The sequence below is a fragment of the Heliangelus exortis genome, chromosome 17 (assembly GCF_036169615.1).
Source record: "Heliangelus exortis chromosome 17, bHelExo1.hap1, whole genome shotgun sequence".
NCBI classification, from domain to species: domain Eukaryota; kingdom Metazoa; phylum Chordata; class Aves; order Apodiformes; family Trochilidae; genus Heliangelus; species Heliangelus exortis.
In genome coordinates, this window is record NC_092438.1 from 15,777,471 (window position 1) to 15,791,191 (window position 13,721).

A 13,721-nucleotide genomic window follows, 5' to 3' on the forward strand; every position below is an offset into this window, starting at 1 on the left:
CCATTGGCTGGGGTCTGCACGACGGCTCCCGGTAGGGGCCAAGCTTAAAAGGGGCAACGCGGCCAGCGAAGGTCTACGCTTCGGGGGCACGGGGAAGAACCGGGACTGACATCCCCCACCCCTACTCCCCAGCCTGCCCCACAGGAGGTTAAACACAGAGAATAAGCACGGCCCAGTTTAGCGTCTGTGTTTTGTTTTAATCCCGTAGAAAAGAGGTGGGAGGGGAGGCACCAACAGCACCAATCCTCCACCAAAATAAATACCGGCAGGGAGGTGCGGGCAAACCCCTGCCTGCACCCTGCCCGCCCCTCGCCCTGGGGCTCAGGTGTACTCGCAGAGGTGGCCGCAGCCTGCGGGGCAGTGGGAGCTGGTCTCCAGCCACTTCATGATGTGCTGGAGGTGGCCCCCGTGGCTGCAGCCCTGGCACCAAACGAAGAGTCCCTTCACCACGTGGTGACAGACGGCACACATGCTGGCACACTGCCGGCACCTGCAGCGGAGACAGCGGCTGAGAACACAACCAGGAGGACCACGGGGGAGCTGACCCCTTCCTTCTTCCTGCCCCCCTCAACCCCTTTTTGTGACCCCGCCACCCCCCAGGGGTGACCAGGACACCATCCCATCCCCAACCTGTCACAGATCCAGCCCCGGTTGCTCATGGGCCTCTTGCAGTTGCTGCAGTTGATGTGGAGGGTGGTGGAGGCTTGGTTGAGGCAGTTGATGGAGCGGCAGGTGCTCAGCTTGATCACCTCATTGGAGATGTTCCAGAGCTGGAAACGCTGCAGCAGGTCGATGTAGGACGTGTACCAGTGCTCCTAGGGAATGCCACAGACAGCTGAGCAATGATAACTCTCCCCAAAATCCCAGCCCTGCATTCCAAAGGCAAGATCCCTGCAGTGGGAGCACTGGGGAAGAGGACCCAATCAACAGGCCAAGGCCACTTCTCCACCCTGGCCATGCAGCCACCACCTCAGGTCCCTGCCAGGACCAGTGGCAGAGCAACCAGAGGTCCTGGAGCTTCCCACCCCAACTTAGAGAAGGCCTGGAGGAGAGGAGAAGCATCTGTAGCCCCAGCAGAATCCCATCATGATGCGATACACCACCTCGGGGTCCCACCAAGGTATCCCACTCCACCTCATGGGGTCGCAGAGCTCAGCTCCTGGGCTGGTCTCACCTGGGTCTGCTCGTCAATCTCCTTGCGGATGCGGTCCCCCAGCACAATGAGCACAGACACAGCTGTCTGCACGTCCCCCTGCTCGGCGTAGAAGAGGAGAGTGTCCCTCACAATGGGGTTGAAGAAGTCGGAGGGCAGGCGGTTCTCATAGAGGGAGTGGGAGATGGAGATGAGGGAGAAGGACTCCACGGGGGTCAGTGACACAGTCTCGGCCTCGTTGCCACTGACGTGAGGGGAGTCAGCCTTGTCCTGCAGGTGGTCCAAGGCTGAGGGGTTGTCCATGATTTCGTGGCGCAGGGGGAAGGCTTCCTGGGGCAGGCTGTACTCCTGCTCTTCAGCTGCCGGGAAAGAGATCTGATCATGAAGCAGGGATGGGCTGGGCAGGGGTGGGGGGGGGAAACCCCAGCCCCGTGGCAGCTGGGCCTGGTGACACCCCCAGCACCCACCACACCCCTCACCGTGTGGGTTCTCGTGGTCCATCATGTACAGGTCATCCTCATCTGCCTCCACATCTCCCAGCAAGTAGTCAGCAGGGACATCACTGCCCTCTGTTTCCTCGTTGTCTACGTGCCCAAGGAGACAGAAATCAGCTCCTCCACCTCGGGCACAGGGTCAGAACCACATTCCCTGTCCCAGCATGCCCATCCAAGCCCAGTGGCTCTGGACCCCACCACAATCATATCTCTGGCACCACAGCCACCACCATGGGGGTAAATTGTCCTTTCTGTGATACCCAGGTCCTATCACCTCAATTCAGGGCCATCTACAGCTGCGGAGGGATGAGCTGCAGGACTGGGACCATGCCCCCACCCCCCAAGGCAGGTTACCCTCATTGTTGATGAGGGTGGAGGAGGAATCCATGAGGATGTTCTCCGTGCGGCTCTCTCCTTTGCTGCGGTCCAGCCTTGACTCGCTGCCCAGCCCAGAGGGGATGTCCTTCAGGTTAAAGCTGGGAAAGAAGCAAAATGTGGCTCAATTGAAGAGTCACAAAAGTTCCAGCCAGCAAACAGCCTGGAGCATAAACCTCCAGTCACCATTCTGAGCAGCCAGAGAGGGGATGGAGTGATTTCCCTCCCCTAAGAGCTCATTTGTCCCCAACTTGGTGACTTAAAAACACAGACATGTGGTGATCCACCAAGCCCTGAGATGGAGAGGTAAGGGGCTAGGGTGGAAGAGCTGAGCTCCTCACCTCACAGACAGCACCCCCTGGATGCAGGGCTCGGTGGAGGAGAGTGGTTTTTTTTGTTTGATGTCACTCACCCTGGGGACTGGCAACTCCTCTGGAGTCCTCACTCCTCACTTTTACGTGTCATCGGGAAGAGGAAAAACAAGTTTTCCTGCTCCCTCAACCCACGCTGGGGCTGTCCTCTCCCTTTGAAAAGCAGAAGATGATCTCTCCCCACCAGCAGCCAGATGGGGACTCTCCATCCCCAGCCCTCATCAGTCCTTCATTAAATAACTGCTCAGGTGCTCCCAGCCCCATCACAGTTCCCAGTTTCAGGGAGGGAAGGGAGCAGCAGAGCAGCCTGCATGCCAGGCTGGTTGCACCCACATGTCTGTGTCCTCACAACACCAACCTGCAAACCAGTGTGACCAAGAGCTGCCCCTGCTCCCACCTGTGGCTCACACTCCCACAACCCCATTTGTGACTGTGGCTCTGTTCTCCCCTTACCTGTTCATGAGTGGGAGGGCAGAGCTGCCTTTCCCCATGCTGTGGTTGAGGTTGGTGGAGGACACAGTGCTGAGGCTGGAGTAGATGATTCGCAGCATTGTCCATGTTTGGGCCACCTGCGGGAGAGACAGACAGGGCCAGAGCTCACCAGGGGTGAAACCACGTGGGAATGACCACAAACCCAGCCGAGAGAGCTGGGCAGGCCCCTGGGTACAGGGGTGAGGTTGTGAGCAATGTGTTGGAGGGGACAGCAGGATGGGTTGGGTGCCAGGTAGAGGTGCAGGTTTTGGGAACAGCCCAAGACACAGCTGCAATCCATCTGGGTGGTGGGCATCATGATGGGAGGATGAGGACAAGTCTGCTCTGGAGCCAGGCTGAGAGAGTTGAGGGTGTTCAGCCTGGGGAAGAGAAGGCTGCAATGGGGAGACCTTAGAGCACCTTCCAGTGCCTGAAGGGGCTCCAGGAAAGCTGGGGAGGGACCTGGGACAAGGGCCTGGAGGGATGGGATGAGGGGGAACAATTTTGGGCTGAAAGAGGGGAGATTTAGGTTCGACATTAGGGAGAAATTCTTCTCTGTGAGGGTGCTGAGCCCCTGGCTCAGGTTGCCCATGGAAGCTGTGGCTGCCCCATCCCTGGCAGTGTTGAAGGCCCCAGATTGGATGAGGCTTGGAGCAACCTGGGCTGGTGGGAGGTGTCCCTGACCATAGGACAGGGGTGGCACTGGGTGAGCTTTAAGTTCCCTCCAACCCCAACTACTCTGGGATTCCATGGTTCTACACTCAGAGCACCAGCACTGGCCTGGGGCTGCCCGCAGGCTGGGTCTCACCTGGTTGCGGTCCAAGCCCTTGGCCACCTTGGCATTGTGGTCACAGAGGTCGGGCAGGGGCCGGCCGGCCAGGGCATACTGCTTGGCAGTGTGGACAAACCAATCCATGCTGCCACTCTCCACCTCTGTCTCGAAGACGCTGAGGGCACTGGAGGAGGAGATGTACTCAAACTGCTCCGTGGGGTCCAGCTTGCGCTTGAAGAAGATGGGGTGGCGGCGGTCCCCCAGGTAGGGCTTGCGGTTGGAGTCAGAGGAGATGAGGCATTCCTTGGCAGCAAAGGCCAGGTCTCCGTAGAGGCTGTAGCAGAGCCCCTCGGGGTTGGCCCTCTCGATGGGTTGGCTGGCGTCCTTGAAGATGTGCTGGTAGAGGGTGCTGTCCTTGGAACCGGACAGGAGGAAGTAAGGGTCGTGGAGGTGCCTCCAGACGATGCCCGTGGTGACGTCCTTGTGCTCCTCAAACATGGCAGAGGGGATGAAGGGCCGGCGCACGTCCCAGACGTAGATGTTGTGGTCCACCATCATGGAGCAGGTGGCGATGTGGTGCTTGCACTCTGGGCGCCACTTCACCCGGGCCACCGAGGCGATGGTCTGCACGCAGTAGATCTCCTTGGCCCGCGTGGTGTTCATGTCCCACACCTTCACCATCTTATCCCGACCACCTGTGGCCAGCCAGCCCCTGGGAGGATGGAGAAGGGGAGATGTCAGCTCAGGCCAGGATCCTGTCTGTCCACCTCCCTTTTCCCATCCTGCTGCAGAGATGTGACCGTGTCCACACTGAGGGGAGGCAGCTGGGCTTGGAACCGCAGGCTCACACATGCTACCCCAACACCTCCACACCCCAATAACCCATCAGACACCACCCACAAAATCACAGAATCATGTGGACTGGGAAAAGACCTTCCAGGTCATCCAGTCCAACCATTCCCCCAGCACTGCCAAGGCCACCACTAACCCATGTCCCTCAACATTGCATTTCCATGGCCTTGAAACCCCTCCAGGGATGGGGACTCCAGCCCTGCCCTGGGCAGCCTGGGCCAGGCCCTGACAACCCTTTTCAGGAAGAAATTATTCCCAAGATCCAACCTAAACCTCCCCTGGCACAACTTAAGTTGTGCCAAAAGTTCCTCTTGTCCCATCCCTTGTTCCTTGGGAGCAGAGCCCGATCCCCCCTGGCTCCAACCTCCTCTCAGGGGGTTGCAGAGAGCCAGGTCTCCCCTCAGCCTCCTCTGCTCCAGGATCAACACCCCCAGGTCCTTCAGCATCTCCTGGTATGTCTTACTCTACCCTTGGGAAAGACCCCTCCTGACTGCTCCTGTTTGAGTCTCCAGAGAGGTTGTGGAGTCTCCTCCGGAGACTATCAAGACCCATCTGGGTGCATTTCTGAGTGACCTGCCCTAGCTTTGATCCCCCTGTGGCAGAGGGCCTGGACTTGATGATCTTCAGAGATCCCTTCCAATCCCTGACATTCTGTGGTTCTGCAAGTGCCTCAGAAATCCCCTGTTTGTCAGAAAACAACCCCAAAACACCTCAACACACCCTCCCAGAAATCATCACTCCCACCCTCCAGTGACAGACCAGCCTCTGACAGAAGGCGCCAGGCTATCAGAGAGCTTGCTTCCCCCCCACCAAGCCTCCCCCCCAAAAAAAAGGTGCCAACCCCATTTTTAGGTGCTCCAGCCATGCTGGAGGGGCTGTCAGGGTACAGCCCCACACCCACCTGTCCTCGGGGTGCCAGTCACAGCAGAAGACGGGCCCGTTGTGGGCAGTGAACATCCTCTCATAGCGATCAGGCCGGCGGATGTCCCAGAGTTGGACGTTCCCGTTCTCAAAGGTGGCAGCAAAGGTGAAGTAGTCCCGGATGCTGAACTGGACATCACGCACGCTCTCCGACTGGCCTGAGGAATTGAGAGCTCCAACCAAGCTGAAAAAACCCCATGGAAGAGCCCCCAGCCCAGAGAGAAGGGGAAGCAGGTAGAGATGGTGCCCCTCGAGTGCTGTGTTCAGTTCTGCACCCCTCACTACAAGGACACTGAGGGGCTGGAGTGAGTTGAGAGAAGGGCAGTGGAGCTGGGGAAGGGTCGGGAGAATAAGAAGAGGCTGAGGGAACTGGGATTGTTCAGTTTGGAGAAGAGGAGGCTGAGGGAAGACCTCATTGTCTTCTACAGCTCTCTGGAAGGAGGTTGTAGGGAGGTGAGGGTTGGCCTCTTCTCCCCAGTGAATAATGACAGGACCAGAGGAAATGAGCTGAAATTGCACCAGAGGAGGTTCAGGTTAAATCTGAGGAAGAATTTCTTCAGTGAACGAGTGGTCAGAGGCTGCCCAGGGAGGTGGTGGTGTCACCATCCCTGGAGGGATTTAAAACATGTAGATGTGGCACTTCAGGGCATGCTCTCGTGGCCCAGATTGTAGGGGTTCCGTTTTTAACTTTGCTGTGCGTGTGTATGGTTGGACGCTGAGATTTCAGGGGTCCTGTCCAACCATGACCGTGCTTCTATGAGATGTGGCCACCCTCCACCTCCTGTGCAGACCCAGCCCCCAGACAAAGCAGCAAAATGCTTCTCAGCTCCCTCCCTGCCTGCTCTGGTCACCTCCCCCTCAGCAAACCCTCCCCTCAGGCCCAAGGAAGGGCAAAGCCCCCCACACTCAGCCTCTCAGCTGAGGAGGGGGACAAGGACGAGGCCGTGCTCCTACCAGAGAAGGTGCTGACGGAGTCCTTCTTGCGGAGGTCAAAGCACTTCATGTAACCATCCTGGGAGCCACTGAGGAGCATGTAGACCTCGGTGGGGTGGAAGCAGACCTTGTTGACCGTGCGCTTGTGCTCGGTGAAGAGCTGGTCCTGCTTGTTGCGGGAAGGTTTGCCCAGGTTCCAGGTGACCACCACGCCATTGGTGGCGGCGGTGGCCAGCAGGTTCTCGTCCATCTGGTGCCACACCACGTCAGCACAGCTGAAGTTCAAGGAGGGCTTGCGGCCCACCCGGAGGTTCAGCTTCTCCACAAACTGCTCCTCCTCGATGGAGTAGATCTTGAAGATGTTGCGGCCGGCCACCACCACCTGTGCGGCATCGCGGCAGACGCTGATGGCGTTGGCAGGGGCATCCAGGTGGCAGAACATGGTCCTGCCCGTCAGGGCGTTGCCCCCCAGGGCGGTGGTGACCCTGGCCATCTTCTCCATGGCTGTCCTGGGGGCGCAATCCCCTCTCCGGGTGCAGGCTCGCAGGCTGCCCTCACCCCCGCAGGCTGCATTCACGCTCGCCCGGCCGCCCTGCTCCACCTCAGCCAGAGCTGGGAAGGGACAAACTCGGCTCCCGCTGCTCCTGCCCAGGCCCAGGCAGCTTCAGCCGTGGCTGTTGCTGGCTGCATCAATGGGCCACAGAGGCAAGAGGCAACCAGCTTGGCTGCTACCTGCGGGGGAGAGATACAGCCCCACGGCAGGCTCCTCCTCCTGATGCTGCCAGCTGAAACTTCCTCCCAGGGAGTCCTTGAAAACCTTTCCAGGGTTTCTTTCCCCTTTTCAGGATTTCTTTCCTCAGTTCAAGCCCCCGAGATGCTCCACTGACACGAGCAGCTGTTGGTGACACCAGGGAAGGTTGACTACAGCAACGTGAACCGAAGCAACTGGCGTCTCCAGCAAGAGGATGGGGGAACCGAGGCTGCGGTCATGTCCACAGGGCAGCCCAAACCCCTGCAAGCACCACAGGCAGGGTTCACCCTGCTCCTCCAGTGGGGGAGGCAGGCATAGAAGCAACTCTTCCCCTTCCTGTCCAGGGTGCCAGGGGCTGGCAGCTCCTCCTGGGGGGGGGGCGCTGGGGGCAGCAAGGCTGTCTGGAGGGGTTTGTAAGGTCCCTGGGAGCACCCACAGTCTGCCCCCACCCCCCGAGCCAGGCCCTCCTGCTCCTACACCCTTCCCTTTCCAGGAGTCCCAGCGTCCCTCACACCCCACATTCCCCCCTCCTCAGGGCCTGCTCCTGACATACAAATCCCTCAGGGCCCCCCCAGGGCCCCCACCGGCCTCGCAGAGCCTCCTCAGGGTCCCCTCCTGACCCTCAGGGCCCCTTCAGAGCCTCTCAGCACCCTCAGGGCCCCATACCACCCCAAAGCCTCCTCAAGACCCCCTCCCATCCCGCAGGGCCTCCTCAAGGCTCCCCTCAAGTGCCCCTTCAGTCTCCTGCCCCCTCGTAGCCCTCTTAAGGACCCCTCCCCCACCGCAGGGCCTCCTCAGAACCCCCTCCAGCCCTGCGATCCCGTCGGAACCCCTTCTCGCCTCCCAACCCCCCACACCGCGGTACACTGTCCCGGTTCCGGTACCTCAGGCCCAGCAGCTCCCGCGGCCGCATCCACGGAAATAACCACCAGGCCACGCCCCTTCCCCATGACCACGCCCCCTCACACAGACCGCGCCCCCTTCGCAACAGAGCCCAGGGTTAGCCACGCCCACCCCCTCAAGCCACGCCCTCTGCACAGAGCGAGGGGCAGAACGGGGGAGGAGGGGGGACCCGGGGCTGTGGGGTGCATTGGGGAGGGTGAAGGGGGAAAATGGGAGGCCAAGAGGAATGAGAGTGCAGGGGGGAAATGAGGGTTCGGGGGGTATGAGGCTCATTGGGGCGGGGTGCAGGGGAGATGGGTGCTAAAGGGGGTGTAGGGGTGCAGGAGGGGCAGAGGGGATATGGAGTGCATTGGGGTAGGGGAAAAAAGGGGGAATTGGAGGGAGGGAGTGGGGGGTGCAAGGGGGAAACAGGGGAGGTCGAGGGAAAATGGGGTGCACTGGGATTGGAGTGCAGGAGGGAAATGGGGGGCCGGGGGAATAGGGGTTGTATTTAGGTGGGGGTGCAAGGAAGGAGTGGGGGACCAGGGGGAGTAGGGGTGCAGGGGAGAAATGGGGGGGACAGACGGACATGGGGTGCATTGGGATGGGAGTGCAAGGGGGAATCGGGGGCACTAGGGGGATGTGGGTTCAATTTAGGGGGTGAAGGGGGGAAATGAGGGGGCCGGGGTGATATGGGGTGCATTGGGATGGGGGAGCAAGGGAAATGCGGTGTACTGGGGTGGGAGTGCATTGGGATAGTAAGGGGGCAGAGGGATTAGGTGATGCATTAGGTTGGGGGGAAAAGGGAAACTGGGAGGGGCCGGGTGCATATGGGGTGCATTGGGATGGTGGGCCAAGGGGGGGTGGGAAACGCAGGGGGGGAAATAGGGAGGGGCAAAAGGATACGGGGTGCAGGGGGGGATAGGGAGTGAATTGCAATAGTGATGGCTGGGGAATATGGGGTGCGGTGTGTATGTATGGGTGTGATGGGGAAAACAGGGGTGTCAGGGGAATATGAGATTAATTGGGTGTGGGGGTGCCAGGGTGCCACAGTGTGTATGGGGTGCAAGAAGGGCGTAATGGGGTGCGCTGTGTGGTATGAGAGTGTACTGCAGTGTATGGAGGTCCATGGGGCATATGGGGGTGCAGTGGGGTTATGAGGGCTCCCTGGTAGGTATGCGGGTTCAGAGGAGGGTATGGGGATGCAGAGGGGCTTATGGGGGTGCCCGGAGGTGCATGGGGACGCCAGGGCTGCCTCTGTGAAGTGGGACTGTGGGGTGCGCAGGCCTCCTGCCCACCCCCATCTGCAGCTGTCCCCACCCTGTGTCCCACCGGCACCACTGTCTTCGGGAGTGCAGACAGCTCCCCCCACCCTGCCTGCCACTGTGTCGGGCTGCTCTGTGCCCCAGAGGTGCCATCTTGCCCACCACTGTTCCCGTCACACCCCAAAACCCTCTTCCAGGGCCACGAGGGTCCGTCCTCGTGCCGTTTTGGGGCCAGAAAGGGCCATTCTGGACAAAGGAGGGTGCGGAGGCGGCAGGTGGTGCAGCAGTTCCTTCCCGGCCGCTACAAAGGCAAAACAAACCGAAAGCAATGTCCGTGTCCCTGTCCCTGTCCTTGTCCGTGTCCGTCTCCCTGTCCTTATCCATGTCCCTGTCCGTGTCCATCCCCGCGCTCCTCCCGGGTGGCCGGTGTGGCAGCGGGTGATGCCCTGGAAACAGCCACCAAGCCTTGTCCCACGCCAGGTCCCCAGGGTCCCCCCCGGTTCCCCCCCTTCCCCCAGAAGTTGTCATCCAGACGATGGCTTCCCAGTTGGAAAAGCGGTGGCACGGTGTCCTCAGGTGCATCCTCCCGCTTTCGCTCGGTGCCCTCGTGTCCCTGCCGTGGCTCGGACCTGGCCCAGGATGTCATCCTGGACGTCCCGGGTCACTCCTCGGTGTTTGGCACCCCACCGACCCCACCGATGGGTGCAGCGGGGTCCCCGGGATGAGGTGATGGTGGTGGTCGGGAGGGGAGAAGAAGTTAGTCGGGAGATCCCGGCTCCCAGGGCAGGATCTGACGGGTGCGAGGCCATCTGGAGGGGCCGGGTTGGGGACTGTCACTTGTAACCGTGCCCCTCCGGGGTAGCCCGGAGCCTGCCGTACCACAAGACTGAAGCAAGCGAGCATGCGAGAGCGGCGGGCGGAGCAAAACATCCTGATTCACCGGGAGAAAGCGCTGGGCACCCCCCCAAGGCAGGGCCGGGAGGGGCTCGGGGGTCGGAAGGGTGCACAGCACAGGCGGAGGGGGCGGCTTGGTGACCCAACCATCCTCCGGTGTCACCCGTGGGTGCCAAAAAAAAAAAAAGAAGCATCCTCCTCTCTCCCATCCTTTGGTCCCCAGGAGCATCCTCGATGGTGAGACGGGGGGCGGGAGGAGCAGGATGAGGCCGGGGGCGTGGGGGAGGGTGTGTGTGATAAAGGGGGTCACGCCATTGTCTCCTCCCCACTTTGGGTGTCCGTGGTGTCCGTTTGTCCCTCCAGAAGCGGATGGTGGGACAGCGGGAGGAGGCTGGGCCATAAGAAGAGGAGGAAGGACGAGGAAGGGACAGAATTTACAGGGGATCCTTGAGGTGTCGATGCTGGGGGTGTCTGGGGTGGCATCTTTTAAGTCGTCGTTCCCCAGCCGCCCGCCTCTCCCCGGCCCAGAAGATGGAAAGAAGTTGGGGTGGGCAATGTCAGGCGGGGAGGGGGGGACTCGGGAATCGGGGTGGGAGGGTCCGATCCGGCGCTACTCGATGACCATGCAGCATGGGAGGTGCTGGGAAAAGTATTTGAAGAGCTCGGGGGTGGCCCCGGGGCAGTTGGTGAGCTCCAGCTCTTCCAGATCCTGCAGCTGCACCAACCCCGACAGCCCCGTGGTTGTCAGCAAGGGGCAGCCTGTGAGGGGGTGGGGGAGGGGAACGGTGTCACCCCAAAACAGCAGCACCCCCCTAAACAGACCTCCCAAATAAACCAACATCCAAAAAACCCTGCACCCCAAGTAAGCACAGCACCCTAAAATCCAGGCCCCGAAAAGCAGCAGCCAAAAAACCCCAGCAACCCCCGAAAGAAAATGACCCCCAAAAAAACAGCACCCCCCAAAAAAAAGGACCCCAAAAATAGCATCCAAAAAACCCAACCTCAGTACCCAGAATATCCCAAGGGTCTCAAAGCACCAGCACCCCAAAGCCCCAGCTCCCAAAACAGCACCCAAAACCCCAACACCTCAAAACATCAGCACCCCAAAGCCCAGCAGGCAGCCCAACATTCTGCACCCTGAAACACCCACACCCTAAACAAAAGCACCCAAAAAACCCACTCAGAAAGCCCATCTCCCCAAAACCCAGCACCCCAAAACTCAGTACCACAAAACACCCACACACCAAAACCCCTGTACACCAAATAATACACCGAGAACCCAGTTCCCAAAGCACCAGCACCCTTAAACCCATCACTGCAAGCACACCAACACTCCAAAACACCAGCACCCCCAAAAATGCACCCTAAAAAAATCTCAGCACCACAAAAAAAGTATCCAAAAATCCCCCCAAAACACCAGCATTCAAAAAATCCCCAGCACCCCAAAACCTCAACACTCAAAAAACCTAGCACCCTAAAACACAAGGACTCCAAAGCCCATCAATGCTTTGATGTTTGAGTGTTTCTGCACCCTGGAACACCCACACTCCAAAAGTCCCCTAAAGAAACCCCAGCAGCCAAAAACAATGCACTCAAAAATCCAAATTCCCAAAACAGCAGCACCCTAAAATCCAGCACTGCAAACACTGTCACCCAAAAATAACCACACAAAAAATGCACCAAATGCAACCCAGTATCCTAAAAATGCACAACCACCCCAGCACCATAAAAAAGCATTCAAAAAGCCCAGCTCCCAAAACACCAGCACCTAAAACCCCTCCACCTAGTACCCTAAAAACATCACCACAGAACCCCAGCGCTTTCAATAACACAACACCCCTAAATCCCCACCCCCAAAAAACAGCCCCCCACAAAAAACGTGCCCCCAGATCTACCTCCCTAAAACCTAGCACCCCTAACCCAGCCTCCCAAAACCCTTATGTGTTTGTCTTTCCAGGGAGCTGGGCAGGGTGCAGGGTCCCAGGGTGTCAGGAAGCCACTTTGTGCTGTGCTGTGCTGTCCCCAGGTTTGTCCCCATGTTTGTTCCCAGGTTTGTCTCCAGGGCTGTCCCCAGGGCTGTCCCCAGGGCTGTCCCTGACTGTCCCCACTGGCAGGGGTCCCCCCATTCTCACCAGCCAGAGAGAGGAGCCGCAGGCTGCCCATGCCCAGGAGGTGCTTCAGGCCAAAATCCTGCACCTGGAATGTAAAATGGAATGGGAATGGGGAGAAGGGACACAGAGGGGACAGAGGGGGGACATGGGAGGTGGCTGCCATTGCACTGGGGTGGTCAGCGTTGCTGGGACAGGGGGGCTGGGAGCTGGGTAATGGTCAGGGTGCTGGGTCAGGGTCCAGGTGCTGGGACAGGGACAGGGTGAGGGTCAGGGTGGTGGGGGCTGAGCTCATGGGTGCACCCCAATCCCTTCCCACTTCCCAGCACCAAGCCGCAGAGGCTCCCACCACCCCCAGGGGTTGTTCCCCTGAGCTGGTGGCCCCGTCCCCCCACCCACCTGGCAGCACCAGCGCAGGTAGAGGCTCCGCAGGGAGGACATGGTGGACAGGTAGCTGAGGCCGGTGTCAGTGATCCGCACGCACCTGCCGGGACACTGGGGGTCAGGGGTGGCTGGGAGTGGGGCACCCATGGGTGTCGCCAGACCTATGGCCACCCACTGCCTCCAGCATGGCATGGCATGGCATGGCACGGCATGGCATGGCATGGCATGGCATGGCATGGCACTGCTTGGCATGGGCATGACATGGCATGGCTTGGCATGATGTGACATGGCATGGCATGGCAGGTCTTGGTGAAGCTTGGCATGGCTTAACATAGCATGGCCCCAGCTCGGGGGTGGCCCAGCACAAACCTGTCAAGCACCAGCTCCTCCAGCTTGTGCAGGTCACAGGCGATGTACTCCAGGGCCATGTCGGTGATGCGAGGGCACCAGGAGAGGTCGAGGCTGCGAAGCTTCCGCAGATTCTCAGCCACCAGCTCCACACCATCATCTGTCACCTTGGAGCAACCCGAGAGGCTGAGGACGCTCAGGTTGGGCAGGCTGTGGACCATGTTGACCACGCCGTGGTTGGTGATCTCCCAGCAGGAGTTGAGGCGCAAGGTGTGGGTGGTGTAACCTTGCTTGGCAGTGAAGTAGGCCAGCGCCGTGTCCGTCACGTGGTAGGCTTGGAGGTTGAGCTCGGTGAGGTTGGGCAGGAGCTGGGAGATGGCGGCGATGGCGTCGTCAGCCACGTTGATGCAGTCGCTGACGCTCAGGGCGGTGATGCGGGCGTTGAGGCTGGACCACAGCCCCGCCTCCGTGAAGTCATTGCAGCCCGACAGCTCCAGCCGCACCACACCCTGCATCTGCTCCAGCATCACCTGCCGAGGGGCCAGGGGGGGCTCAGGGCATGGGGGCCATGGCCGCCCACACACATCCCCTCCCCCCAGCCCAGCACCCTCCAAGCTCCCCCAGGGCTTCTTCCCGATGCCCCATATGGGTTCCTCTCCCTGGGACACCTCCAGCATGGGAGCAGCATGTAGGATGTGCCACCACTGGAGGGGACAGGCAGGGACCACAGCCACAGCCCCAGTTCTC

At 60.0% G+C, this 13,721-nt stretch overlaps 2 protein-coding genes across 4 annotated transcripts in view; both read right to left on the reverse strand.

Moving 5' to 3' along the window:
• Positions 1-176: 176 nt before the first annotated feature.
• On the reverse strand, positions 177-8,055 carry WDR24 (WD repeat domain 24). Its single transcript, XM_071760341.1, has 10 exons — positions 7,978-8,055; positions 6,364-7,354; positions 5,390-5,567; positions 3,673-4,348; positions 2,847-2,962; positions 2,002-2,123; positions 1,633-1,737; positions 1,175-1,512; positions 631-815; positions 177-490 (listed from the first exon to the last, which is right to left on the reverse strand). Exons 2-10 carry the CDS (start codon positions 6,842-6,844, stop codon positions 322-324), a joined length of 2,370 nt encoding a protein of 789 aa, XP_071616442.1. The 5' UTR covers positions 6,845-7,354; positions 7,978-8,055; the 3' UTR covers positions 177-321.
• Positions 8,056-9,514: 1,459 nt separating this feature from the next.
• Positions 9,515-13,721, reverse strand: part of FBXL16 (F-box and leucine rich repeat protein 16) — a 30,178-nt gene continuing 25,971 nt past the window's right edge. For 2 of the 3 annotated variants that reach the window (XM_071761111.1, XM_071761110.1), the window contains 3 exons: positions 12,996-13,504; positions 12,642-12,726; positions 12,025-12,330 (listed from right to left, as the gene is read on the reverse strand). In XM_071761111.1, the coding sequence (XP_071617212.1) occupies positions 12,034-12,330; positions 12,642-12,726; positions 12,996-13,504 (891 nt within the window). In that variant the 3' untranslated portion in view covers positions 12,025-12,033. Of the gene's footprint in view, positions 10,894-12,024; positions 12,331-12,641; positions 12,727-12,995; positions 13,505-13,721 lie in introns of those variants that run through there. The other variant, XM_071761112.1, reaches the window with a different exon arrangement.

Excerpts from the sequence above, each read along its gene's own strand:
- WDR24 (XM_071760341.1), bottom strand. The coding sequence starts at position 6,844 with ATGGAGAAGATGGCCAGGGTCACCACCGCCCTGGGGGGCAACGCCCTG. Across the intron at positions 1,738-2,001 it reads CACCCTCATCAACAATGAGG|ACAACGAGGAAACAGAGGGC; the intron begins GTAACCTGCCTT and ends TTGGGCACGTAG. Across the intron at positions 491-630 it reads CGGGGCTGGATCTGTGACAG|GTGCCGGCAGTGTGCCAGCA; the intron begins GTTGGGGATGGG and ends TCTCCGCTGCAG.